At 36.0% G+C, this 27,885-nt stretch overlaps 1 protein-coding gene across 1 annotated transcript in view; it reads left to right on the forward strand.

Moving 5' to 3' along the window:
• The window catches only part of HSD17B12 (hydroxysteroid 17-beta dehydrogenase 12), a 147,127-nt gene that overhangs the window by 51,992 nt on the left and 67,250 nt on the right, over window positions 1–27,885 (forward strand). The window contains exons 2-3 of the mRNA XM_045557851.1: window positions 2,658–2,704; window positions 3,672–3,747. Of these exons, the coding sequence (XP_045413807.1) occupies window positions 2,658–2,704; window positions 3,672–3,747 (123 nt within the window). The remainder of the gene's footprint in view (window positions 1–2,657; window positions 2,705–3,671; window positions 3,748–27,885) is intronic.

Here is a 27,885-nt window from a genome sequence, read left to right on the forward strand (position 1 = left end):
TCAGGAGGCTGAGTTAGGAGGATCACTTGAGCCCAGGAGCTCAGGACTGCAGTGATCTGTGATCATGCACTCCAGCCTGGGCAACAGAGAGAGATCCTGTACCCCCAGTTCCCTACCTTTCCCCTCCCCAAAAGTTTTCTTGACCAGGATCCAATCCAGAATCATGTGTTTCATTTAGTTGTCACATCTCTTTTGTCTCCTTTAACTTGAAACTTTTGACTGGCTGGTAATTTTGTAGAATGTTCACCAAAAGTTGTTCATTATGCAGCTCATGACTGTATGTGGTTTGCTTGCTCCTCTGTTGAAGACTTAAACAGAATAATCTAGGTATGAAAGGCTTTGTAAATAGGTAGGTCAGTGGCTAATAGGTGTTAGTGTAGGAAAGTATAAGATATTGTATTTGTAAAGTGAAGACCTTTGAGAAGCTGGCTTCTCAGGAAAGCAGTCTAAGTACCGTGTGTTTTGCAGTTTATAAGACCAATTAAATCTTGAGCATCATTCATGGACTCAGCAAATGTCTGCTGAGCAGCCTTCTTGAGCATGTCACGTAGCAAGGAACCTAGAATCTGATAGAAGAATTAAGATGTGTAGATGTAAAGAAATACTGTTTAAAATATAGAGTGGTAAAGTGCCATAAAACATAAAGATGTTTAAAGTGCTGTAGGAGTTTAGAAAAGAGAAAGTTTTCTTTGAAGTGATCTGGAACAGTGGCGTTGGTGCATCTTCAACAAGGCTTTGACAGAAGAAGGCAGGCACTGAGGTTCTGGGGTCTTGGAGAGAGGAGAAAAGTTTACCACAGAGAGAAGGAAGAGGAAGGAATTGAATACAATTAGAATATGTTTATCCTTCGCTTGTGAAACATTAGTGAATCAGCTAACTAGAATATAGCATGAAATTAGATTCCCATGCCTCCAAAACCGGGAGACAAAAAGTTACAGAAAAGCACAATCGAATTGATTATGAGGTTGGAGGAACTTTCATATGGTGCTCAATTTCATGTAGCTAGGTTCTACAGAATCGTTTAAATCTATGAGTAAATAATGTTCTTATAAATAAAACTGTAACGATAAAACGCATGGATTACCTTTGGAAGATGCCAGGGAACCAATTTATTCTGAAAACTGATAAATAAAGCTTTAAAAAAATCACAGTTATTTTTTGTTCCTGTGCAAGCTATATATATCATGGTAGCCAACTAACAAGGAGTAATTTCTTTATGGAAATATTTTAGCTAATAAACTAAGATAAATGATTGAATTCAAATACCACCATTTTGTAGCCCCTAATGAAATAATGAATCTCAGTAGCTATCATCAGTGGCTGCTAATATAACAAAGATAACCAGACATGTGCTTCCTCTTCTAAACATGCAATATCACTTATAAAGTACTCTTACCAAAAAAATCAAACCTGTCTTTGATCAAGCATCTATATCCACTACTACAGGACAGAGGAACATGATAAATGATATCAGAGGAATGCATTCAGTAAATGCCAGGCTGAAAAAACACAAAGCTATGACCTAATATCTTCAACAAATAAATTAGGGGTGGGGCAGAGAGAAATGTGTAGGTAGGTAGATGGGTAAATAGACCCTATAGATTAAAACATTCAATAGACATCTTAACCAGTTTTGGTATGAAACCTCTTGAATCCTGATTAGAACAAATTGTTAAAAGTTTTGGAAAATTTGGGAAAATTTATAGTGATTAGATATTTATTTTCAAGAAATTGTTTATAATTTCAGGAATATGATAACGATATAGTTATTTTTAATGGCAGATACTTACTGAGATATTTATGGATGAAGTGATGTGATGTTCAGAATTCACTTCAAAATAATATGAGAGGAAGCAGGTGAGGGTATAGATGAAGCAAGATTAACCTCAGATTGATCATTGGTGAAGCTTGGGCCATGGTATGTGGGTGTTTGTCATACTGTTCTGGATATTTTTGATTTTTTTTTATCTAAAGTTTTAAAAAATTTTGTAAAGATGACAGCTGAGAAGAACATAATGAAAGTCTATGAGATTATGAAAGATATGGCCAAAAAGAATATGGATGTGTTTGCCGTATTTCTGAATAGAAAAATTAGAGACCTTCTTTTGTAATTTGAAAGAAGTGGTTCTAGGAAAAATATAAGAAAATCCTATTTTACCCATAGCTTGTTTTTTATAATCTGTAAATGGCTTGGAAAACTCATATTTAGAGAATTGGGGGGGTGTCCCTCATCTTTTCAAGCAGGCACCTGTGCTCTGAACTTATAACAAACATGATTCCGGTATTCCAGAGGTAAGATACCATGGTGTATAAGGTGACCCATTATAATTTTCAAATATTTCTGCCGTATAAACTTTTTGAGGTTATAAAAGAAATATTGTTTCTCACAGAAGAATTAAATCTTATTCAATTACTTTTTACTACCCTTAATTTTAAAAATGAGTATTTTAAGGTATAGCATACACAGTAAATATGTGCTTAAGCGGTACAGGGCAGTGGATTTACACACACACACAGTGGTAACTGTCACTCTGAAAAGATATAGAAAGTATTACACACGTCCTCTTGTATATAATTGGTGAGTCCTAACTATGACCAGTTCTTCATTGTAGTTCTTAAAATAAACTATTACTTTTTTTTTTTTTTTCCTTTCTCAGTTGTCACAGGTAGTACTGATGGAATTGGAAAATCATATGCAGAAGAGGTAGGTGATTTTCAAGATCTTTCTTTTTGGTATAAAAGAGAACAAATATGAAATGATTTCTTAGAATAGTTTTGATTTTTGAAGTTAAAAACACAAATATAATGTTGTATAATACAATAAATGTTGTTTCTACCTTGTCAGAAATACCATGTTTGCTTAAATAAAAATATTTTAAGCAAATTTCTGTGCAAAATAAGTATTAAACTTTCTATGCTGATTAGTTGAAATTAGGAAAAGTTTAGTGTAATTTTATTTTATATCATGTAAGTGTGGACAGTCCTCAGTTTTTAAAGTCAATTAGTTTAAACTATTTTCTAAAAAAATAGAAATATTACCATAGGTGATTATATTTCCAGGCTAGTCCATGGCATAATTTTCACAAGAAGGACTGTGGTTAACAGAAAGATACTGACAGACACAGGCAAAAGATTTAAGTTCTCTGTAATGTAGTGATGGGGAAGCATAGTATTAATTTATTCAATTTCCTACCTTGGTTTGCCTTGGTTATCCATAAAGTATAATACCCAAATTTAAATTTAAAAACTAATTATATTTTTAGAAATTCCTAACATTTTAACTGTAGTTTTCTTTGCCATTCCTTTGGTCTGTATTTTATATATCTGGTCTGCAACAAAAACTTTCTTAAAGCTAATTTTTTTAGAGCCAATTTTTTTTAAATTATGAAGTAATAGACAATTTAAAAAAGCCAAATAGTATAGATGGTACAAAATGAGAAGTAAAAGTCTCCCTTCTTAGAAAACCCTTTGACCTTTAAATACTAGCTTTATTTAGAAAGATAGCCCTTTGGGTAAAGTCTTCATTTTGGATTGCCTATTCATACACTCAGGTTTATTTTTTATTTTTTTAATTTGAATTATGTAGTCAGGTTTTCTTAAAATGGGGATATATCTAATTTATATTTTCAAGTGAAATACACAGGTGTGATTCAAATCTTTTATTGTTTCAGTTAGCAAAGCGTGGAATGAAGATTGTCCTTATCAGCAGATCACAGGATAAACTGAACCAGGTTTCTGGTGAAATAAGTAAGTTCTCACATCAAATGCCTCATGATTACAAAAGGAATATAGCTAATCAGAGGTTAATGTTTTAAAGCACTGACAAGTTTAATGTTATCTAGCACTGACATTTATTTATAGTTCATGCTGTTCATGGCATGTTTTAAAGATGGATCATCAATTTTTAAAAATTGTTTTAGGCCCATTGTAATTTGCTTAAAATATCTTACTTACTCATTTAGTTTTTATTGTCAGGAGTCAGATTCTCTGATTATTTTATCATGTTCTACTGAAACATCTGAATTCCTTTTCTGTTGCTTCATTTCAATATTCTTGAATTTTTGTTTTACCATTTTGATGTCAGTGTCTCTAAATGTATAACATACATGATTGATGAAAAATATAAAAGACAGCGAATATACTTGTGACAAAGCAACTATTTTGAACTTTCTTCTTAGCTATGATTGAGACTTGCATAACAGTATGGCAAAGATTCTCTTAACTGACTTGTACTTAACCAAACGGATAAGCCAATGCTGTTCAGGTCCTTGATAAAACATACTGACTGATGTCCCCAGTATGCTATTTGTGACCGAGAAGCTTCTTGGTATGGTATGATGCTTATGAAACCCTCACAAGTCAAATTGTTTACTTATTAAGAGTTAATTGTGTTTGTTTCCAAACTTACATTTGCTGGGTACATTTGTTATTAGATATTCAGTAAAATGATGAATCATTAGTATAAGAGGAGGAGTTATTTCTATAAAAACTAAGTTGAATGTTCTGGGGAAAAGTGAGTAAAATGAGTTCTTTCAGAAATTGGCTGTGAAATTAGTGGTGAACAAGACAAATGTAAAATATTGGAAAAACTTATAAAATGTAGTAATAAATTTGCTCCACTGATTCATATATGTTGAAGTTTTTGCTGTACTTTTATAAGAACTGAAGCTGCAATCATAAATGATACATTATGGATGTGGTGCATGCCAGAAAGACTATGGAATTCCAGTCTCCAGATCCAATCTCAAAGACAAGGGCTTGGCTCTACACAGAGGATTGGTGAATGACTTACATTTATATATGGTTTAAATGAAAATGGTTACACCATGTATTATATCTCTATGACTCCTTGCTTTAACTAACTTCTCTGAGTAGCCAACTAACAAATTGTCCCAATTCTTTCCCATGAGAGAAGCTTTCTTCTATTTTATTATTAACATTACCACCTACTACTAACATTTCTATAGTGCTTTATTATTTATTCATTCCTTCATATGTGTTATCTCCTTTGACCCTTCCAACATCCTTGTGAGGCATGTTTTCATTACTATTTAGCTGGTCCTACTGGACAGATTACATATAAGTGCACTTCATTTTTAGATCTAGAACAGAGCTTTTTCGAAGATTCCCAATATTATTAATAAGTATGTTAAATCTTTTTAGATTAAAACAGAAAAATTGTTTAGCCTTGCTGAGAGCACAGATCTTTACAGAGCTGAGCATAGAGTATATAGATATACAATGGATCTTTGGCATTTAAGGATTTTAACATTCAAGGTTTCAACTGTGTAAATGCAACCCTGAAAGGCCAGGACATATGGTATTTTGCAGTTTTGCTGAGGTGTGAATTTGAATTAAGCCATCCTACTAATGAGCCTAAAGTAGTTGCTGAGATAGTAGGTGAACTTAACATACCGCCTGGACCGTAGGACTATTTAATTGTTAGCTAATTGTAGTCATGTATAGAATAACTCTTAAAGTGATAAAAAAGTGTTTGTGTGTTTGCAGAAATTGGCTCTTAATGAAAGCAACTACTAGTTGCTAGAGGTAAAGGTTCATAGACAGACAACAGAAACTTTTAATTAAATGGAATGTTGAATTTTGAAATGCTATATGAAAGAATCTGCCATCTACCTGATACAGAAACCAGAAAAGCTATCTCATGACACTTTCCACAAGTACTACAGTCTGTGCAAAAATTGCTTAATGAGTCAGAAGATATACTTTAATGATATTTGAGAATTTGGTTAACTTGTGATATGCTCTGACATGTGACTGTTGGCAGAAATGTGATTCTGGAGAAAGACAGGATCCTGTTCAAACATTTTTATGAAGGAACAGATGGTAAAGGCACTGAATTGACCTTTATTAAAAGGAATATTTTTTTTCCTTGTTGAAAATTATGAAAAATGTTTTTCTGAGCATAATATACATTCAGTAGAAGAGGTGATATCAGGAGACTATGTCGTCTGTTCTAAGCTGAAGAAATGCGCAGAGGAGATGTTTAAGTTAGGGTAAGTTTTTATCTGAGATGTAAATCATCTCTTTGGGAGGATAATGTTTTCACGAACATATCTATTCCAGGAGAAGGAAGGACCAGGATTTAATGGTTGACAAAAACAGATTAATTCTTCATTTCTTTGGTTATGTCTTTAGCACATCTTTATTGAATTCCTGTGTACCAGGTACTGTGCTAGGCTGTCAAGGTGAACAAGGTGGATGCAGTCCTTACTCTCATGGAACTTACATTCTAGTGGACGAAACAGAGAAAACAAATGGATAAAAAAACCCAAAAACAAAACAGAACATCAGACAAGTAAATAACTGCAGTCTACATTGAATGCCACAAAGGAAACAAAGGGCTAGAGAGAAAATATTAATAACAAAGAGGTTCTTAATTTTGTGGCAACAAGGTGAGTTTTGTGATTGGCACGGTGATAAGGGGGCCAGAATAATGGCCTCTTGCCCATAATGGCACTCCAGTAATGAAGCTGGAGCCTCAGTGAAGGCCATATCCTCTGGGCCCCTTTGGGAGTGTAATGGTGGAGGGATTGTGTATGTGCAAGTCGCACTTGATAAATCACTCCAACATTTCTATTTTCTTAAGCCTTTGGATACTGCTTCCATGTTATGCCAGGCAAGTTGTGGCCTTGCAGTCTCATTAAGTGTAGGCTCATGGAGTGCAAGTGTCAGTTAGCCTTAAATCCTAAATCTCTGGTAAGTGAATCATATAAAAAAATTTGGCTCACTCTGGTGTTATATTGTTTCCCTTGGTCTAACACTCTTAGAATCCACACGTATTTCCCAGATTTCTACCCATACAAATTAGCAAATTTTGTGATAATTTTTGTGTATAAGTTATTGGTTTATGAATCAGACTTTGTACTGCGATCTAGTCCTGTTATGGATGGCAGTAAGGGATGTGAGTTGGGGTTTTTTTGGTTTGTTTGAGACAAAGTCTCACTATATTGCCTGGACTGGTCTTGAACTCTTGGGCTCCAGGGATCCTCCTGCCTCAGCCTCCAGAGTAGCTAGCTGAGACTACAGGCGTGTTCCGCCATGCCTAGCTGCACTGGATCTTGAGGAGATAAGGAATTCTCTTGCAAGGAAACTGCCCTTACTGTTACGGTGAGGCTGTTACAGGATCCTCAAGCCAGGGAACACTAATCTCCTCAGACACAGGAAGGAGAACAAGCTATTTCTATTTCTACTGGCACAGGAGGCTCAGAAGTAGCTTGGGAATTCAAGATTCTCTGTTTCAGCGAGGCCACCCATCCCAAATCTCAGGGTCTCACTTTTGCTCATTCAGTGCTTTTACTTTCACATGTGAGACATAGTGAGTCTGTGGAATTCAACTTACATTTAAATCTGTTGTTAGCAAGGTAAGCTCTATGACTATAAGGCATAAAATTTTTTATTAGGGTAACCATAGAAGTTCTCTGGTTCTCTCATGGTCAATGTGAACCGAAAGTTTAATGACTGGAGCTTATCGTTGTCATTCTGTAAGTGTTCCAGTTTGTTCAGAAGAAGCCAGACCATACCACAGTCTGCCAGACTCCAATGTAGCAGCCACTTGGTCCCCCAAGACACTTCTTCAATAGGTACTTGTTTACAACAGCCACCAGGGTTAATTTGATTAATCGTGATGCTACTTACTGCATCACAGATCACTAGCATCTCGTTTCCCACTGGGAAGGAACTTGGCATGATGTGTAAGCCTAAGGACATAATCAAACCAGTACAAAAATCCTTTGAGTTCTATTTCTTGGGATCCCACTCTCGGTACTAATTTATCAGTCAGAGTCCAGTCAGGAAACAGAAGTCACACCAGTTAGTTTAACTAGGCTAACTTGTCTTTTCTAGTCCAGCACTTATACTCACTCCAGTGGGCTAAATTCATTCCTCCTATTTCCACGTCTGACTGAAAGCAGAAAATAGGAAAAGAGGAGATTGAAGAGAAAACTACTTCTCACCTACGAAAAAGTAGGGGACCTCTTCATGGCTGCTGTAATTTTCTAACTCTCCTGTCATGTAAACTTCAGCCTTTCATGCCTTTAGAAGTAATTCCGTATGAATGGGGAGGTAGCCTACTCATCAATGTCAAAGTTCTTCAGACAGATTTTAAATGGATTATGTATTGTTTAGTGGGGAACTAAATGTTTCACCAAAAATGGATAAGTACTTTGTCAAGATTGACTGACTGCTTTGATGAAATTAACAGTTCCTTGTAAGGATACCTGTCACCCATTTAATTAAGACAAGCTGAAAGCCCTCGCACATATAATAAGCTTATTTTATTATCATTCTTAGCCAGGATTCACATATTAGGTATTTTTGTCCATTTTGATTTGTGAAAGAAAAATGCCTTCTAGATAATTTTTGAATGCTGAGCTGAGTTTTTATTTGCAATAAAGCATAATACAAAGGACACTATCTTTCAGAACAACCTTTTGGCTTGCAGAAAATAGAGATGGTGATATTTACAATTCATATTATTGATATGCATTAGTTGGTAATTCTGATCAGGTGCAGTTTAATCAGCTTTGATTAAAAACCCCATGTTTCTGTCTTTGATTTAAAAAAAAATCAAACCATAATGTTTCTCTTTTTTATAACTTGCCTTAGGGTATAAAGCTTTTGAATGGCCCTATAACTCCATGGCTTCATCTTTTGAAATATAAAACTTTAGAAATGTAAATCTTATTGGTCTGTAGTCAACAGAGGAATAGGGTAAGGTAAAAAAAAAAATGTCCATTCCACCTTTTCAATCCTTATGATCAAATCTGCGCAGTTAAGATGTGGAGTTGACCAAGTAAGTTTGTTCCAAAATTTTCTGAGGCAGTAACAGTATCAATTAATGTGATATCTTATTATATTTAGCCTGTTTTATTTTCATAAGGGCAAGAAGAAGCATTAGTGTAAACACATAAGGACCTCTTTGTTTTATGTTTAATAAAACTAGATCCAGATGATGGTAGGATTAGAGAGTTCATCTGATACAGTCCCTAGAGTCATATTTTTTAAATCACTTCTGTAATGCCAGAAATATCTTTATTGCCCCTAGAGTTCGTTCATATATTCCAAGGACAGGAACCACAACCCATCCAATTTGCCTCTACTGCTTTTGCCTAAAGTACCTGTAACTGTAGAGGTATCCTGTAACTCCAAGATCTCCAAATTTGTCAGTACTCCTGGCCTTCCAGAAAGTGACATTCTGTACTACTTATAAGACTAAGACTCCACAAGCCATAGAGCAAGTCCCAAGATAGTTTTCTGGGAGGTCTTTGAAGCATTGTTTCCACATATGAGAGTGCAATCCTTTTTCCTTACCAGTGGGCTTGTCATGCTTAATTAAATGAGATTTACCATTAACTGAAACATTTCTGGCACAGTCATGGTTACAGATTTGTTTTATCTAATTATATCCTGGTAGGGAGAAGGATAGATTCTTATTGAGCCAATGCAAATAGTTACATTGCCATATAAAGTAAAGAACTCAATAAAGACATGTTGTATAATATTTGTCCATTGTTCTGATTAATTTTACAGATAAGAACAATCAATATGTGTCATATTTTCTACACAATCATCATCTTTAAGTTTAACAGTTTACTAGTTTGTGTTCCAGTTATTATTGCTGCATAACAGACCATCCCAAACTTATTGAGGTAAAGCAACAACCATTTTAGATGCTCACAAATTCTGCTGGTCAGGAAGTTTGCCAGGACTCGGATGGACAATCCTTTTGTTCTCATGAAATTACTGCAGTCACTCAGTGATATTTCACTGGTGGATGGCCTGGTCTGGAAGATCCAAGATGGCTTCTCTCACAGGTCTGGTGCTATGGCAGAGGATGGCTGGAAAGCTACACTCAGCTGGGACTATTGACTAGAGTGCCTATACATGCACCTTCTCTAGCATGGCTATCTCAGGGTAATGGGACTTCTTACATGGTAACTATCTTCCCCAAGAGTGAACACTCCAAGAGAACCAGGCAGAAGCTGATGTCTTTTTATGACCTAGTTTCAGAATTCATGTTGCATTACTGCTGCCATACTCTGTTGGTCAAATCAGTCATGTGTCTGCCCAGATTTAAGGAGAGGTGAATAGATTCTACCTCTTGATGGGGAAGTAGCATAGTAACTTAGGCAAAGAACATATAAAATGGGGGAGATATTGTTGGAAAATACAGTCTGGATTTGGGAAATAGAATCTGCTATAGTTTATGAGCTATATTCATGTTTCCCAGAAAATATTTTTCCTGAATTCTGAGGGATCAGTAGGAACAACATATCATTCAAAGAATGTTCATTCTAATTTGCTGAAGTGTAGCTAGCCACAATGAGGGTTAGTGAAAAATTAGGAAAAGTTGCTTTCTCAAAATAACCATTACATTTTTCTCATCAGTTCCATTCAGTCTTGCAGACTTAATTCTTGTTGCATTCATCAGTAGTATGCCTTTATAAAATGTTTAATTTTGGAATATAGAGTCCTATAAATACTGACTCAGTTTTCTGGTATAATCTGTCTCTGCTCTTGGCGACAATGTTGAATTACATGGGAAAGGAAACCTGACCCATGAGTTGATTCTCTGCAGCATCAATAATAGCCAAGAGTATTGACACAGACTTTACTGAGGCTAATTACTCTTTTGATGATGATTCTTAAAGAGTCAATTTTCTAACCTCCAGTTTATGGTCAGGGCCTTTAGGCAAGCTTAAAAGAAAAGTAGGAACCACCTGTTAATAAGACTGATGGTTAATTTATTATAGTAATTAGCAGTGTCAGAATGGAATCCCCTACTGGGGTATAATATAGAACCAATCAATATGATTTAGTCAGTGATCATCCTGGGAGCATGAACCTTATTATGGACATTAAAGGCACTGATAAATCTCCCAGGACTTCCATAAAGTACATTTTAAAATTACCCCCAATTAAGAGTATTTTATACTTAGAAACATAATCTTAGAAATAATTTTGTTCACAGTTGTGCTAATCTTTGCACAGGATCATGAATATGTTTCTGCACATCTTGAAAAGTATTGCAGGTGTTGAGCCATATTCATTATTAGTTACACCTTGACTATTTATAATTGGCCAGGATGTTGAACTTCTCTTATTGATTTAATAGCTCTTCTCACACCATAGGCTTGATAAACAGAGAAGCTCTCATAAGAGAGTTGAACTAATTAAAGATATAGAGAATACACTACATATTAATATCTAGTTACCCTTAATATCCTCCTTGCTCTATAGTGCTATATAGTGGCTGAGAAGCACCGAAGAGAGTTTGGGTATAAAATATATCTTAAGGCCGGGTGCGGTGGCTCACGCCTGTAATCCTAGCACTCTGGGAGGCCGAGACGGGTGGATCACTCGAGGTCAGGAGTTCGAGACCAGCCTGAGCAAGAGCAAGATCCCGTCTCTACTAAAAATAGAAAGAAATTATCTGGCCAACTAAAAATATATATATAGAAAAAATTAGCCGGGCATGGTGGCTCATGCCTGTAGTCCCAGCTACTCGGGAGGCTGAGGCAGTAGGATCGCTTAAGCCCAGGAGTTTGAGGTTGCTGTGAGCTAGGCTGACACCATGGCACTCACTCTAGCCTGGGCAACAGAGCGAGACTCTGTCTCAAAAAAAAAAAAAAAAAAGAAAAGAAATATATCTTAACAATTTTATTTTTGTTAATTTGAGGCCCAAATTTGTGAAGGCAGGATCATAAAGAGTTGCCAGAAGATTTGTTGTTGTACTAAAATACAAGCATAATTCATAGGTGTCCAAGACAAGAAATGATCACAGTCCTGGTTTAGCATGGCAATAATTAAAGTAAAGCATAGCTATAGCTATAGGAAACAATAATTATTAGGAGATCTAGCTTTTAAAGAAACAAGAAACTTTTGTTAAAAAATCATTCAACAGCATGACAAAAGTCAATACAAAAGCTCGAAGAGTCAACAAGCTCTTAGGAAGTAAGAGTGTTCTTGGGAGATAAGGAACCTTTGCTAGCCAGACTGGATACTGAAGGGACAGAATAATGTTTTATAGCTTTCTTATTAACAGAAGACTATATTCTCAAAGATCAATTTTCTTCTCAACAACTGGTTACAGACCAGTTTAATTCATAAGCTTTCTTGTTTATTTCAATATATTTTACATACCCATTTATACTTATATTTAGATGACAAGTTAACGCTTCCAACTTTAATTTAAAATATATTAAATTTTTGTTCTTTTATTATGTTATAAGATAATACACATACCACACTGAGTTTGCCATGCTAACTGGAGTCTTCTTTCTTTCTTTGTTTTTTTTGTTTTTTGTTTTGTTTTGTTGAGACAGAGTCTCACTGTCTCGCCCTGAGTAGAGTGCAGTAGCATCATCATAGCTCACTGCAACTTCCAACTCCTTGGCTCAAGCTATCCTCATGCCTCAGCCTCCTGAGCAGTTGGGACTACAAGATTGTGCCAGGACACCCGGCTAATTTTTCTCTAATTTTTAGTAGAGACGGGGTCTCGCTCTTGTTCAGGCTGGTCTGAAACTCCTGAGCTCAGTGAAATTTTCCTCATAAATTTTAATCTTTAGAAACTGTCCAGATAACTAACGATTCCTCATTATTTAACTCACCATATTTGTATGGTATCTTAAGGTCAGTTAAGAATCATAGGAATTATATTTAAGTTGACATTGTAGAGGAGCACAATCATTATTGGTAAAATGTTTGTCAGAGAGATGACATTTGAAATCTTTCCACACATGGAGGAAAGAGTTATTAAGTTCAAATGATTTGGGCATTGTTCAGAGTTCAGAAGAGTCAAGCCTTTTATAAAGACATCAATTCTTACAACTTCAAATAGTTTGTGGAAGCAATGATAATATATCTAACTGGCAAAACCTATGTAGAAAATTTAAAAGTTCAAAGAATGAAATGTCACACTGGCATTATATTTCATACTGTGATAAGATCAGAAAAAATACATATAGCTATTTTTAAAATTAAAATTATCAAACCAGTTCTAATTTGGCTAAAGATTTACCTTAATTAGGAATATTATATGAAACTTAGATTCTTATATAACTCTGCATTTATTTACCAGTTATTAAAATGTTTCAAAAGTTTATATTAGTACATTTTTATTTTTTATTATTTTTTTTAGAGATAGGATCTATCTCTGTTGCCTAGGCATGGAGTACAGTGACAAGGTCATAGCTCACTCACTGCAGCCTGAAACTCCTGGGCTCAAGCAATCCTCCCTCCTAAGCTTCCTAAAGTGCTGGTAGTAATACATTTTAAAATAACTATTAGTTGTTGGCCAAACATTTGTTTGAATTTTTTAAACTATCACTGTTTAAGCTGGCCTTTCTGTGAAGGAATGATTTTTTCTGAAATTTCTAGCATATTTAAATCACCAGAAGTTTGACCTTTTCTGATAATTCTTCAGTTTTTTCTTCTTAGATGTAAATAAGCATGTATAAGTCTCTATAAACTATCCAGAACAGGGGCTCTTTTAAATTTAAAAGAGAGTTTTGGTTGACAGTGTTGTTCAAGTAGTCTGTATCTTTATTGTTTTTCTGTCTACTTGCTCCATCAAGTATTGGGAGAAAGGAATTGAAAACTCCCAACTATAGTTATAGATTTGTCTTTTACAATTTTTGTATTTCTCTGTTCTTAGACTTATTAACGTTTAGAGTTATGTCCTCTTGATGAATTTACTTTTTATCATTATGAAATGACCCTCTTTATTCTTGGTAATAGTCTTTGCTCTGAAATTTATTAATACTTTGCCTGAAATTTACTTTGTCTAGCTTTCTTTGATTAGTGTTAGCATGGTATATCTTTTTACTTTAAATCTATAAGTGCTTTATATTTAAAATGGGTTTCTTGTAGACAGCATAGAGTTGGGCTTTTTTTATTATTTTTTATCTAAATTAATGATTTCTCTCCTTGAATTAGGGTGTCCAGACCATTTACATTCAGCGTCATTGTTGTGCTGACTGGACTAAAATCTACCCATTTGCTCCTTGTTTTTTCTGTCTGTCCCATCTGTTCTTTTCCCTTTTTTCATTCTTTTCTGCCTGCTTTTGGATTAATTGTATGCTTTTTATAATTCCATTTTAGTTACTTCCATGGTTTATTGGTTGTATATCTTTCTTTTAAAAAGTCTTTTATATTTATGTACATATTACCATTTCTGATGCTCTTCATTCCTTTGTGTAGATGATTTCAATCAGGAATATTGTTTGTTTTTCCTGTCTAATGGACTTAATTTAACATTTCTTATAAACTGGTCTGCTGTTGTTGAATTCTCTGCATGTCTGAAAAAAGCCTTTATTTTTGAAATGTATTTTTTGTAGGTATAAAATTCTAGGTTGACAGTTTTTGTTTTGTTTTGTTTTTTAGTACTTTGCTGGTTTTCATTGTTTCTTACAAAAAGTTTTCTGTCATTCTTTTTTTTTTTTTTTTTTGAGACAGAGTCTTGCTCCGTTGCCTGGGCTAGAGTGCCGTGGTGTCAGCCTAGCTCACAGCAAACTCAAAATCCTGGGCTAAAGCAATCGTTCTGCCTCAGCCTCCCGAGTAGCTGGGACTACAGGCATGTGCCACCATGCCCAGCTAATTTTTTCTATATATTTTTAGTTGTCCAGCTAATTTCCTTCTATTTTTAGTAGAGACAAGGTCTTGCTCTTGCTCAGGCTGGTCTCGAACTCCTGAGCTCAAACGATCCACCCGCTTCAGCCTCCAGAGTGCTAGGGTTACAGTCATGAGCCACTGCGCAGGTGCATTCTTATCTTTTTATCACCATGCATAATGTGGGTTTTTTCTCTCCTCTGGTTACTTTTTTTTTTTTTTTTTTTGAGACAGAGTCTCACTCTGTTGCCCGGGCTAGAGTGAGTGCCGTGGCATCAGCCTAGCTCACAGCAACGTCAAACTCCTGGGTTTAAGTGATCCTACTGCCTCAGCCTCCCCAGTAGCTGGGACTACAGGCATGTGCCACCATGCCCGGCTAATTTTTTCTATATATATTTTTAGTTGTCCAGATAATTTATTTCTATTTTTAGTAGAGACGGGGTCTCGCTCAGGCTGGTCTCGAACTCCTGACCTTGAGCGATCCACCCATCTCAGCCTCCCAGAGTGCTAGGGTTATAGGCGTGAGCCACCGTGCCCGGCCCCTCTGGTTACTTTTAAGATTTTTCTCTTTATCCCTGGTTTTAAGATTTTTGATTATTTTTGCCTCTTGGTATAGTTTTCCTCATGTTTCCCCTACTTGGAGTTTCTTAAGCTTAAATTTATATTTATAGTTTTCATCATATTTGGAGAAATGTTGGCCATTAGTTCTTTAAATTTTTTTTTCTATCTCACATCTTTTTTCTGGGACTTCAGTTATACATATACTAAATTGATTGAAGTTGTCCCTCACACTGTGTTCCAATTTTCTTTTGGTTTCCTTTCTCTCTGTTTCATTTTTGAGTAGTGTCTATTGATGTGCTTTGACACTCATTAACCTTTTTTCTGCAATGTCTAATCTATTAATCCTGTTAGTGTATGTTTTATCCAGATGTCGTATTTTTTCTCTATATTAAAAATTTAGGCCATTTTTATATCTTCCTTATCTCTTCTTAAAATGGTCACTCTCTAATTTCTTGAACATGTAGAATTACCAATAACTGTCTTAATGTTTTGCATACTGATTCCTCAACTCAGGGGGGACTGCAGGGCTCTACTTGAGTTCCTCCTTTGTTCATCATGGCCTAGAAAATCTCACCAGGCTATGAACTAGAGCAGTCATGGGGCTCACCTCATTTGTTTCCCTTCTCTTAGGGATTGCTTCCCTGCATTGTCTGTTGTCTGATGTCTGAAAACCATCGTTCCACATATTTTGTCCGGTATTTTTTTTAGGCTAGTCAAATGATGTCAAATTTTTCAGTTTAAGGCAAACGAGTAAATCTGGGCTCTGTTACATTATGGCTGGAAGCAGAAGTCCCCCTCTCTAGTTTTTTTTTGTTTATTATAATAGATTTGCTAGTAAATATAATTATTATTATATCTTTACACATGTCTACAGATGTTTGGTCCACATCAGACTTTAAAGACAGAAAAGTACCCAATTCTTTTGCATGTGTTTGAACCAGGCCTGCCATGGTTTAGGAGAAGGATGAGGGCACTTAGAAGATATTGTTTTGGTTACTGAAGAGGTGTTGTAAAACTTCATCGTATGCTTAATCTTGCACAGAAAAATACTTTTCAAATTTAGCTTATTTCCCAATTTTGGCACAGATGGTTTTCTAAGCTAATGTCGGACCCTGTTTTAAAGCTGTCCAACTAAACAATTTCCCCAAGTGTAGCTCATTTCAGCTTCGTTACTATTTGTTACCAATCATTTACTCTGATAAAGAACAACATCTGTAATATGGGTGGATATTTTGTTAGAAATGTAGTATACCTACCAATTAGTTGGCCCAGCTAAATTAGCATGTGTTGGTCTGCATCTCCAATTAAGGCAGCTGCTTGAATGTTGCTGTTCTACAGCTGGCATTAGGCATGTGGGAGCAAGCGTTCTGCACCATGGCCAGACACTAGCTTGTACCTCTTAATTAACATATTTGCCTATGTATGTATGGTTTCTTTAAAACAGTAAGTGGTCTTTCTAGTTGGATTATTGATGGTTCAGTGACTTTTGTATAGAAAACACCTTTTTTGGTTGGGAAATGCAGGACCAAGGTGTTATGAAATGAGTACCATTTAAGTAGATGATTAGTGTTTCTCCTCCCACTTTTAAATTGTTGGTTGTTGTTCTAAGTGGATAATTGTAATTTGGAGCACAGCCTTCAGCTGTAAAAGAATTTGCAGAAAGGCATATTCTTGGAAACATTTATAAAGTTTAGTAGTTTTATGTAGGGATTGCTTCATTTTTCATCTTGGAGAGAATACTTTGAAACTTTGATTGAAAAGGTTCACTTGAACTTGATTTTTTCCTTCAAGTGAACTTATGTATTTTCTTGTCAATTATCAGTTGTTTTGATAATTTCATTTTACCATTATTTATTAAATGCACATTTTTTGTTACATGCTAACTTTTAAAATAACTACAAACCAATTATTTAGGTGATTTAAGTGACCTAGCACTATATCTAATATTAATATCAAAAAGAAGATAAATCCATTAAAACCAAGAGGAATTTTCACAGATGTTGAATGATTTTATTCCATTGCTATTATAAAACAACTAATGGAATTACTATTTAATGATATCAGGTTGCTACTAGGAGAAAAAATTGACATGGAATTAGCTTTATTGTGCCTTCATTCTGTTTAATGCTATAGAGACACACAAAATCTAAGATGAAATCATTTTACAACATGATTCTGATAAAAGTATTAAGCCACGAATGTAAACATATTCGCTTTTGTGAAATTATCATGTTTAGGCTGTGTAGTTTGAAAAACACTCCTCACATGATTTTAAAGGGCATCCCTGTTTAGAAACCACAGTACTAATGGATTAAAACTCTCATTTTATAAATATGAAAACTAAGTCTGAGAGACCAAGTCAAACCTAGTTAATGGCAGAGGTAGACAGAGTCCAGATCTTCTTTGGGATCTTGTGCTGTGTTCTCCTTTACTCCATGCTGTTAAATATACTTTAAATGTTGTACCTGGGTAACTGAATGGTAATTTTTGGAAGGTACATTCCAAAAATGTAATGTCAGAATTACATAACATCAAAAGAATAAGAAATACACTAATTTACAGCACAACTATATCTGAACGTGGTTGCCTATTAGAGTTATTATCATTGGATCATTGAAAGGATATGTCAGAATAATAATTGAGGACTGGGCGGAGCAAGATGGCCAAACAGAACTCTCCAGTGATCATCCCTCCACAGGAATACCAAATTGAACAGCTCTTCACATAAGATAGCAAATTTATAAAAATCAAAAATCAGGTGAGTGATTACAGTACCTGGTTTTAACATCATATCAAGGAAAGAGGCACTGAAGAGGGCAGGAAAGACAGTCTTGCATTGCCTATACCACCCCTTCCTCATCACCTGGCAGCACCATGCCTGTGCCATGTGGAAAGAGAATCTGTGTGCTTGGGGCATGGAGAGCGAAGTGATTGTGGGACTTTGCATTTGAACTGAGGGCCGGTTTGTCACAGGGGAACACAACACATGGCAGAATTAAGGTGGTCCCCATGGAGGAAGCTTTTAGAGCAGCCCAGGCCAGAGGGGAATCCTCCACGCTATAGGTAGGAACCTGTGTTACAGCTAGCTCCACCGTCAGCTAATAAAAGTGGCCTGGGGCCCAGAATAAATTTGAAAGGCAATTTAGGCCACAAAGACTGCAGTCCTTGGGCAATACTCAGGGCAATGGAGTGAGACTCCGTCTCAAACAAACAAACAAAAAAAAAAAAACTACAAAAACAAACAAACAAAAAACCCGAGAAACTTACTTCATTCACCTATAAGGACACACACAGACTGAAAATAAAGGGATGGAAAAAGATATTTCCTGCAAGTGGGAACCAAAAAAGAGCAGGAGTAGCTACACTTACACTAGATAAAATAGATTCAATACAAAATTTGTAAAAAGAGACAAAGAAGGTCATTATATAATGATAAAAGGGGGTCAATTCAGCAAGAGGATATAACGGTTCTAAATATGTATGCACCCAACACTGGAGCATCTAGATATATTAATATAAAGCAAATATTATTAAAGCTAAAAAGAGAGATAGACCCCAATACCATAATAGCTGGAGACCTCAGTACCCCACTTTCAGCATTAGACAGATCTTCCAGACAGAAAATCAGCAAAGAAACATTGGACTTAATCTGCACTATAGACCAACTGGACCTAGTAGATATTTACAGAACATTTCATGCAGTAGGTGCAGAAAACACATTCTTCTCCTTGGCACATGGATTATTCTCAAGGATAGACCATATGTTAGACCACAAAACAAATCTTTAAAAATTCAAAAAAATTGAAATCACATCAAGTATTTTCTCTGGCCACAATAAAATAAAACTAGAAATCAATAATGAGGAACTTTGGAAATTATAAAAACACATGGAAATTAAACAATATGCTCCTGAATGGGTTAATGAAGAAATTAATAAGGAAATTTAAAAATTGAACTAATTGAAACAAATGAAGATGGAAACACAACAAGCCAAACCTATGGGATACAGCAAAAGAAGTACTAAGAGGAAAGTTTTTATAAGTTGGTTCACCTAGAAGTTTGCCTTCATTTGGGATGGTTCTGAGTGGTGAGCCGTTAATAGGGGAGATATTAATAAAGTACATTTTAAAGATCATGTTAATGATGGAGACTAAATATGCTGCAGTTTACTGCATTAATTAGAATATAAGTCATCATAAAATCCCCCTGCTCCTCACCCCTATTATTGCTTAAAAGTTGATTTTTGAAAATGTCATAGAGCAGATAGGTGTGTTCATGTAAGTTGGCATGTGCTGTCTATGCAAATCATGCACTAAAATATTTTTGTCATTTTTATGGCACTGCTTTCTTTCCACCACCCATTCACACAATGATAAACATTATTAATTGAATTTTCTCTTGGCACAATTACAAGAAGAGCTTCATGTTACTTAAATCGTCATTTTACATAGCAACATTGCCTCCGGGACTGTTATACAATGCAGCTGCTTATGGTAGATGAATGAAACCAAGTACTGCTGCACTGCCTTTTAGGTGAATTAATATATTTAACAATCATGTAGAATCTCTATGTACTAGCTTGTGATCTTGTATGAATGGAGAGTAAATCCATAGAAGTGATTATTTTTTCTTGATTCTATTCATCATCATGAGAGCATCCTGGGAATGTGAGCTGTTTCTCATCTTTTTTGTGAATGGGTTTTCTTTAAATTAACAGATTCTTCTGTGATTTTGGGGGGAAAAAGCCATTTTGAAAATGTTCAGAAATTTCTTGAAGAATATTAAGAACTTTTTGTCTTACCAGATTTTAAAAATATTTTGTAGTTTGTTTATTTTAAAAATAGACATTATTCTTGAAAGGAGTTTGAGTTCACAGAAAAATTGAACAGAAGGTACAGAGATTTTCCCATATACCTCATGACTCCACATATGCAGAGCCTCTTCTACTATCAAAATCCCACATCAAATGGTACATGTGTTAGAATTGATGAACCTAGGCTGGGCGCGGTGGCTCACGCCTGTAATCCTAGCACTCTGGGAGGCCGAGGCGGGTGGATTGCTCGAGGTCAGGAGTTCGAGACCAGCCTGAGCAAGAGAATGAGACCCCATCTCTACTAAAAATAGAAAGAAATTATCTGGCCAACTAAAATATATATAGAAAAAATTAGCCGGGCATGGTGGTGCATGCCTGTAGTCCCAGCTACTCGGGAGGCTGAGGCAGTAGGATCACTTAAGTCCAGGAGTTTGAGGTTGCTGTGAGCTAGGCTGATGCCATGGCACTCTAGCCTGGGCAACAAAGCGAGACTCTGTCTCAAAAAAAAAAAAAAAAAAAAAAAAAAAGAATTGATGAACCTATATTGACACATCATTAACACGTAAATTCTGTAATGCAGTGTAAATTTTTTAATGCTTCTGGAAGGAGTAAATTTTAAATTTTTATTTTATATGATGCCTATAAAATGTTTCTCCTAGACTGCATTTGGATTCCTTAGCTTATCCTCCTTTGACTGTTTGAAAATGTCATAGAAAAGTATATTTTTTTGCTTTTTGCCCTTTTATTTTTTTTAAGTTTAACATTAAATGTCTTCATAAAGTGTATTTTACTATATGCCTGTCTTTTCTGTTTCTCTGTTGTACATTGGGCATAGACTGAAAGGGATCTGTATAGATTCTAGGTCAGAGATGCATATGCCTATAGAAACTCGGCACGTGATAGGAATGAACCCAGTAGGCTGGGGTGAGGCAAGAGTGAGCAGTACACATCCCTTCCCTTGAGGGTAGGTGGGACTGCGAGTATAATTGATGTCATTCTTGTGATTAGTTACATTATATGGCAAAGGTTAAGGGAATTTGCAAATATAATTAAGGTCTCTAATCAGTTGACTTTGTGTTAATCTAAAAGGACATTATCTTTAGTGGGCCTGACCTAATAGGCAAGCCCTTTAAAAGAGGGTCTAAATCTTCCTTGAGGTTAGAGACGTGAAGTAGCAGAAATGCTCTTCTTTTGGCCTTGAAGAAGCAAATTGTCATGTTGTGGGGAAGTTCATGTGTCACGGAATAGCAGGAGGCCTCCAGGAGCAAAGGGCCCCAGTTTTGTAACTTCAAGGAACTGAATTTGGTCAGTAATCATTGAAGTTAAACTCAGAGGGGCTTGACCTTCAGATGAGATCACAGCCTTGTGAGGTCCTAAGCAGAGGAGCCGATTATATCACAGAAACTGTGAGACCATAAGTGAATGTTGTTTTATTTGTGATATAGCAATAGAATAGCAATAGAATGGAGTGATAGAACCTGGGTTTGGACCCAGCCAGCCCACCTACAGAGCTCACTGCCTCCAGGAGATCATTTGGTGGCTCCTGATCCAGAGACCTCTCTGAACAAATAATTGTAAGAATTTTTTTTAAAGCTTCATCTCTGTCCTTTGTGAACACAAGGTATATATTCCACTATGAAGTTCTGCTTCATAAATCCACTTTTTTATGGCAACTCAAACTTATTTCTTGAAGTTTTCTATTCACTATTTCTATTCTATTCACTTTTTTCCCTAAATTGCATATAATATATTAAAAAAATTAGTGTATTAGAAAGTTGTTTTTTTTCTGTATTTTAAACTAATTTTAATATTTTCTGTCTAATCTCTTTGGTATAAAAGTATAATACTGAGCATTTTAGGGTATGTAAATAAAGTATTTACTGAAAGCTATTTGTGGTATTGTAGAAAGCTTATTTTCCTTGATTCCGATTTTCTTTTTTTTTTTTTTGAGACAGTCTTGCTCTGTTGCCGGGGCTAGAGTGCCATGGCATCAGCCCAGCTCACAGCAACTTCAAACTCTGGGGCTCAAGCTGTTCTCTTGCCTCAACCTACCAAGTAGCTTGGGACTACAGGCACATGCCACCACGCCCAGCTAATTTTTTCTATTTTTAGTAGAAATGGGATCTCACTCTTGCTCAGGCTGGTCTCGAACTCCGGAGCTCAAGCAATCCTCCCACCTCGGCCTCCCAGAGTGCTAGGATTACAGGCGTGAGCCACTGTGTCTGGCCTTGATTCAAATTTTTAAAAGATGATGGGATATTTTAGAACTTGGCAGTTTAATTAATGAAGTTCATCTCAAAGATTTTGACCTTCAAAATTTATGGCTGGCCTTACATTTCAAAATCATGAGATTGAATTTCTCATTTTTCACTTTACCTTCATCTACCTTTAAATATGTGAATGTGAAATGAGAGCTGCCCAAAGCAATGGAGAGGACATGGCAGGTAGTATAATCTACTGTGTGGGCAATGAAAACCCTAAGAAAACCTAACAGGCATTTATCGGTTCTTTTTATAGGCATTAATTTGAATGAATCATAGTTATTAATTTTTAATGGTTTATTGAGATTCTTAAATGGGCTGAAATCCAGACTAAAAAAAAATAATATCTTGGAATGGGAAATAAATTTACAACATTGGTTTTTTTCAAGATTGCTCTTTGAAATACCAAGAACTGTTACCAGAGCATAATAATGTAACCGTGGATTAGTCATTAGGAGACCCAGATTCATTTTGGGTCTTGCACTGTGAATCTTTGTGACCTGAGACTCTTGACTGTCTACTGTACTTTGTGTAAAACATGTATATTCTCATCTGTGATTGAAGAATATCTGTTATAGATAATGGAGAAGATTGTTATAGGGATCAAACAAGAATATATTTGAGAAATTTTTGAATGTAAGGTGAAAGCTTAAATTTCAGCCTTTGCCTTTGTATGTACAATATGTCCATTGCTTTCTTGGGGCAGAATGAGAAATATAACAGCTGCCTGCCCTGGACAGTCTGCAAAACGTCTTCCACGTGATGCACCACTGGTTTCCCATTGGGTAGGATGCTCGAGGAGTATTCCTGAGTATTGTTCATCTTTCTGCTTTTTATCCTACTGATAAAGAAAACTTGCTTCTTTTCCCATTTCTGCTCCTAATTGGCTGCCACTTTAAGAATTATTGGAAATCTATTGACATTTGCAAAATAATTTTGCTGACTTGGATATGTGAGATAAAATCTGTGAGATTTCTTGGGAGGTATTGGGAGCAGGATACAGGTGATCTGCTCCCTCCCATCCCTCAATCGCCCTCCCTCCTCCCCTTTACTTCATATCATATTGCTTCATATACTCCCTGCTGCTCAGCATATCATCTTGTATGATATTATCATATGTTACCTATGTAATATATGTACATATCATACATATGATACATAATTATACACAAATTAGGCTGCTCTGGATATCATCTCATATGTATTATCTTAATCTTTGAAGGAATATGTTTAGAAGCTTCTCTTTTTTTAAGCAAAACTCTCTATAAGGAAGTACTTTATGTAACCTCCCAATGAAATGTAATGTGCATATATAGTTCTTAATTCTTGTTTGCTGGTGGCATTTAATAATGAGGAACAGGAGAGGATAAAAGGGAGAAAATACATATTGGTCCTTACTTTTCAAGGGAACCCCTCATGAGAGTGATACTATGGTCATTATTGAAGCTTATAAAGGAAAAAAGGATATTTTGCTACAGAAAGATATTGGCTGAGAGAACAGTTTGTTGACTACGAGGAAGCTACCTAGGTTTATTACCTTTAGGTAATTATTATTATCTTTAGGGTTTATGAATTGGTTTCCTCTAAACTACCAGTCAGACTTCTTAAAAATTTGAAAATACATATGTAGAGACATGGACTTTATTAATGATACATTATATTTTATATTTTACATTAAATTTTGTAACATTTATCAATATAAAAAATTCCAGATACTCATTTTTTGCATAGAAATAGTCAAAAAGTACAGCAAAAACAAATAAAAATTCACTTTTTTTTCTTTTGAGACAGGGTTTCACTCTGTTCCCCAGGCTAGAATGCAGTGGTGTCATCATAGCTCACTACCACCTCACACTCCTGGGCTCAGGAGATCCTCCTGCCTCAGCCTCCTGAGTAGCTGGGACTACAAGCACGCACCACCCCGCCTGGCTAATTTTTTTACTTTTTGTAGAGACGGGATCTTGCTGTATTGCCCAAGCTGGTCTTGAGTTCCTGGCCTCGAGGTCCTCCAGCTTCAACTTCCCGGAGTGCTAGGATTACAAGCGTGAGCCACTACACGCAGCCTTTTTTAAAAATGTTTTTAAAATTATTATATTGTTTTGTAGAGACAGGGTATCACTATGTTGGCCAGATTAGTCTCAAACTCCTGGGCTCTAGCAATCCTCCCACCTTGGCCTCCCAAAGTGCTGGGATTTAGGCATGAGCTACTTAAGGGGTTTCAGCATTCAATTAATTATATAATTTGATCCATTGATTACCTTGTTGCACACTAGGATTTGACATAGGAATTTAAACAGAAGGTTGCACCAGTTTAACAAATTTGGAATAGACAGTTTCTTTGCTGAAAAAATTCTCATCTTAAAAGAATTATTGTGTAGTGATATACTCATGAAGGCTGGTAGAGAGCACTAGCTCGTTGTGGGAGAGAGAGTCCATGTGCCTTCATGCCCAAGTCAGAAAGCTTAAATTCCACAGTTAGGTTCAACAGGAGCTCCTAGAGAGTTAATGAAGATTTAGGAACTGGTATAAAACTTCGCAGGCCCTAAAACCTGATTTAGTCAGGATGCTCAGAGAGAAACTGTCTTTCAAGGGTGAACTTGCATGAAACCAAGTTTTATAGGTTGATAAATGAAATGCTTACTTTCTGTTTTTGTTTTTAAAAGTTTTGTTTTATTTAAAACTGTAGTACAGGTCCCTGTTGGCAGATGTACAAGGGAAGCAAGAACAAAATCAAAAGCTTACTTCACAACTAGGCCATCTCCACCCAGAGAGTTTGAAGGTTTCAGGGCATCAAGCAAAGAGAGTCTAATGCCTCCATATCCATGGTGGGAGCAGCCTTGCCAGGATTCCTGACTGTTTGATAGCTCTGGCCACCTCCCCCTACCTGTGCATGGGTGAACATTTCCAACATTTTTTCTACATGCAGGTATGTCCAGCACACCTATCTTCTAATCAATACTTGGCTTTCTTATATATTTTACTACCTGTAGCCTGGCTCTCTTTCTAGTTCTTATAGGCCTGGAAGTGAATCCTGACCAAAGGAAGTATTTTTTCTTTTAAAATTATAAAAGTACAACTTGTTTTCTGAAATCAATTAATTCAAACTGTACAGGACTGTAAAAAGTGAAAGTTGATTGATTCCCTTTGCTCCTATACCCAACCCCATAAATACACTTATCCTTTGATCTGACCTTTCTATTTCTAGAAATTTATCCTAGAGAAAAAACTAGGTAAATACAGAAAGACTTATGTACAGGATATTCAACACAGTATTGTTTATAGTAGTGAAAAACCAGGAAACTAAATGTCTGTTGCCAGTGACTCCCTCTTCCATTCCCCTCTTGGAACAGAGACAAGGCATGGGCCCAACTCTCAGTGGGGATAGTAAGAGCTCCTAGCTTACTCTGTGTCACCAATGTCACCAGACCGTCTGATACACAGGGCAGGGGTCAGTGTGTCATTCCAGACCTAGATATGGGTGATTAAAACTGCAGCCACATGATTTATCACCTGTCTTGACCATTGTCACTGGAATAAAGTAGGTGACAAGGAACACAAATGCTCTTGAATGCTTTGGCTCAGGCTGGCTCTTTAATACATTACTCAGTTCTTTCCTGTATGACTTCATGCTTTTGTCAGTTGCCTGTGGTACAGTTTTTCCCAAATTTCATCCTGGACCTTTCCCCAAGGTGGTCTTAGCTAGATTACATGTGGACCTGCCTTGGATTATGATTTATTTTATATGCTTTATTTGTGTGTGTATGTTGTTTTCTATATTATTATAGTGTCTCTTTTGCACCACGTGGAGTCCTGGAGGCTGGGGCATATGGATGGGCAGCCTTAGTTGCACCCATAACTCCTTCTGCTCAGACTGTGCTTTTGGCTTTGGTGGTAACAAATACAAACACTTCTGCAGTTTCTTTGTCCTTATTTTGTCTCTTTTTTCCATTATGTTTTGGTTACCAATAAAAGTTCTTCTGAATTCACCAGCTTCACTTATTCTGTTTCTCTTAACTCGCCATGATACAAATGCTTTCTCCAATGCAATGAATTCTTCCCTTGATGTGGGCTCACTCACACTATGTTTTTGATGACTGTTTGAATAAATTATGGCCCAGCTATTCTATGTAATATTATGTTTCCTGTGTTTATTGACCTGGCAGGCCATCTTTAGTGAACAAAGGGAAGTTGCCAGTATAGCATATTTAGAAAAAGTCTGATCTTTTGTTTAAAAAGAAAAGTACATACACACAGATAACAAAATTGGTGAACCAATTCTGTGTATAGATAATATGTAGATATATATCATAAAAGGTCTGCAAGATTACAATATAGATCTTTCATAGTGGTTATCTCTAGGAGTATAGAAACCAAAATTGCTTACTCTTCAAGGGTCATGAACCTTCTTGTAAATCCAAATAATATAAAGCATGTTCCTACAAAAAATATGTATATGTACAGGATATTTTGCCAATAATTTTAGGGAGTTCAGGAACCTCCCTTACTGCCCAAATTATTTTCTTGAATTCTAAGAAGGCAATTTTATTGCAGATTAAGTGTGATTAATCTGTTTTAAGGCCAAATTTATGATATGATAGTCACATTTTTTATATGCTGTATATACTTTATAGTATATTGGGCCCTGAAGACAATTAGTATTTGTGAACATAATTTTACTATTAATATTTTATAATAGAGGCTGATGGTATTGTGTGTGTGTGTTTATGCTATGGTTATTGCACTTAGTTACAATTGATTTTAGTGACAAATTCCAGTTATAAAATTATTTCTATGGGCAAATAGGATCTGCTTTCTAATATCTATTTGGTACACTTTCTGGAAATGCTTTGGGCAAAATACGGAGTTGTTTATCTATCATTAGCGTGAAACTCAGTAAGTAACCAGGAGCTTGTTTTGCCCTACAAAGCTCAAATATTTATTTAGACTTTTATCCACCAACTGAATGTCACAAATAAAGCTATCCCTTCTCTACTCCTTCCTTATTGGGAGGGAAAGGGGGGAAGGGAAAGCTATCCCTTCTCAAACCAAGGTTTAAATTACAGTATTTTTTCAGCCTTTATTATGTGATATATATATCTCAAAGATATTTGTGTGTTTAGTATCTAAGATGATTTACAATGTTCCCAGCCTCGAGAGGGACCCCAAGCCTACCCACTGCATCTTCGTTTCTCTATCAAAGCTTCTCAGATAGTTTCTCTCAGCCAGCAACTAATTATTCTTTGGGACACTACCCAATATGTATGTGTACTGTGCCTGTGGCACTGCAAAGGTTGGGTGCTAAAGCTTCTGGTCTTTCTGGGAGCAGCAATACTCCAATCACAATGAGCAAGCTCAGCACCCAGGTGTTGGTTTCCGTAAACTGTTTTCTAACTAGGGTTCCTTGGAGAAACGGCCAGTTCTAGGTTGGGGCAGGGAGAATAGAAAATGAGCCTGCAATAACTCATTATGCCAGAAAGCAGGAAAATATTCAAAGAATAATGGGGACATGTCAAAAAGACACAGAAGCCAGCCTGACAGGACTCCCACTAACCAAATCTGAACAAATTGAGCACTAAAATTAAAACGATGGAAATGAATTATAATCTATTGAATAAAATAGGA

The sequence above is a fragment of the Lemur catta genome, chromosome 7 (genome assembly GCF_020740605.2).
Source record: "Lemur catta isolate mLemCat1 chromosome 7, mLemCat1.pri, whole genome shotgun sequence".
Lineage (NCBI taxonomy): Eukaryota > Metazoa > Chordata > Mammalia > Primates > Lemuridae > Lemur > Lemur catta.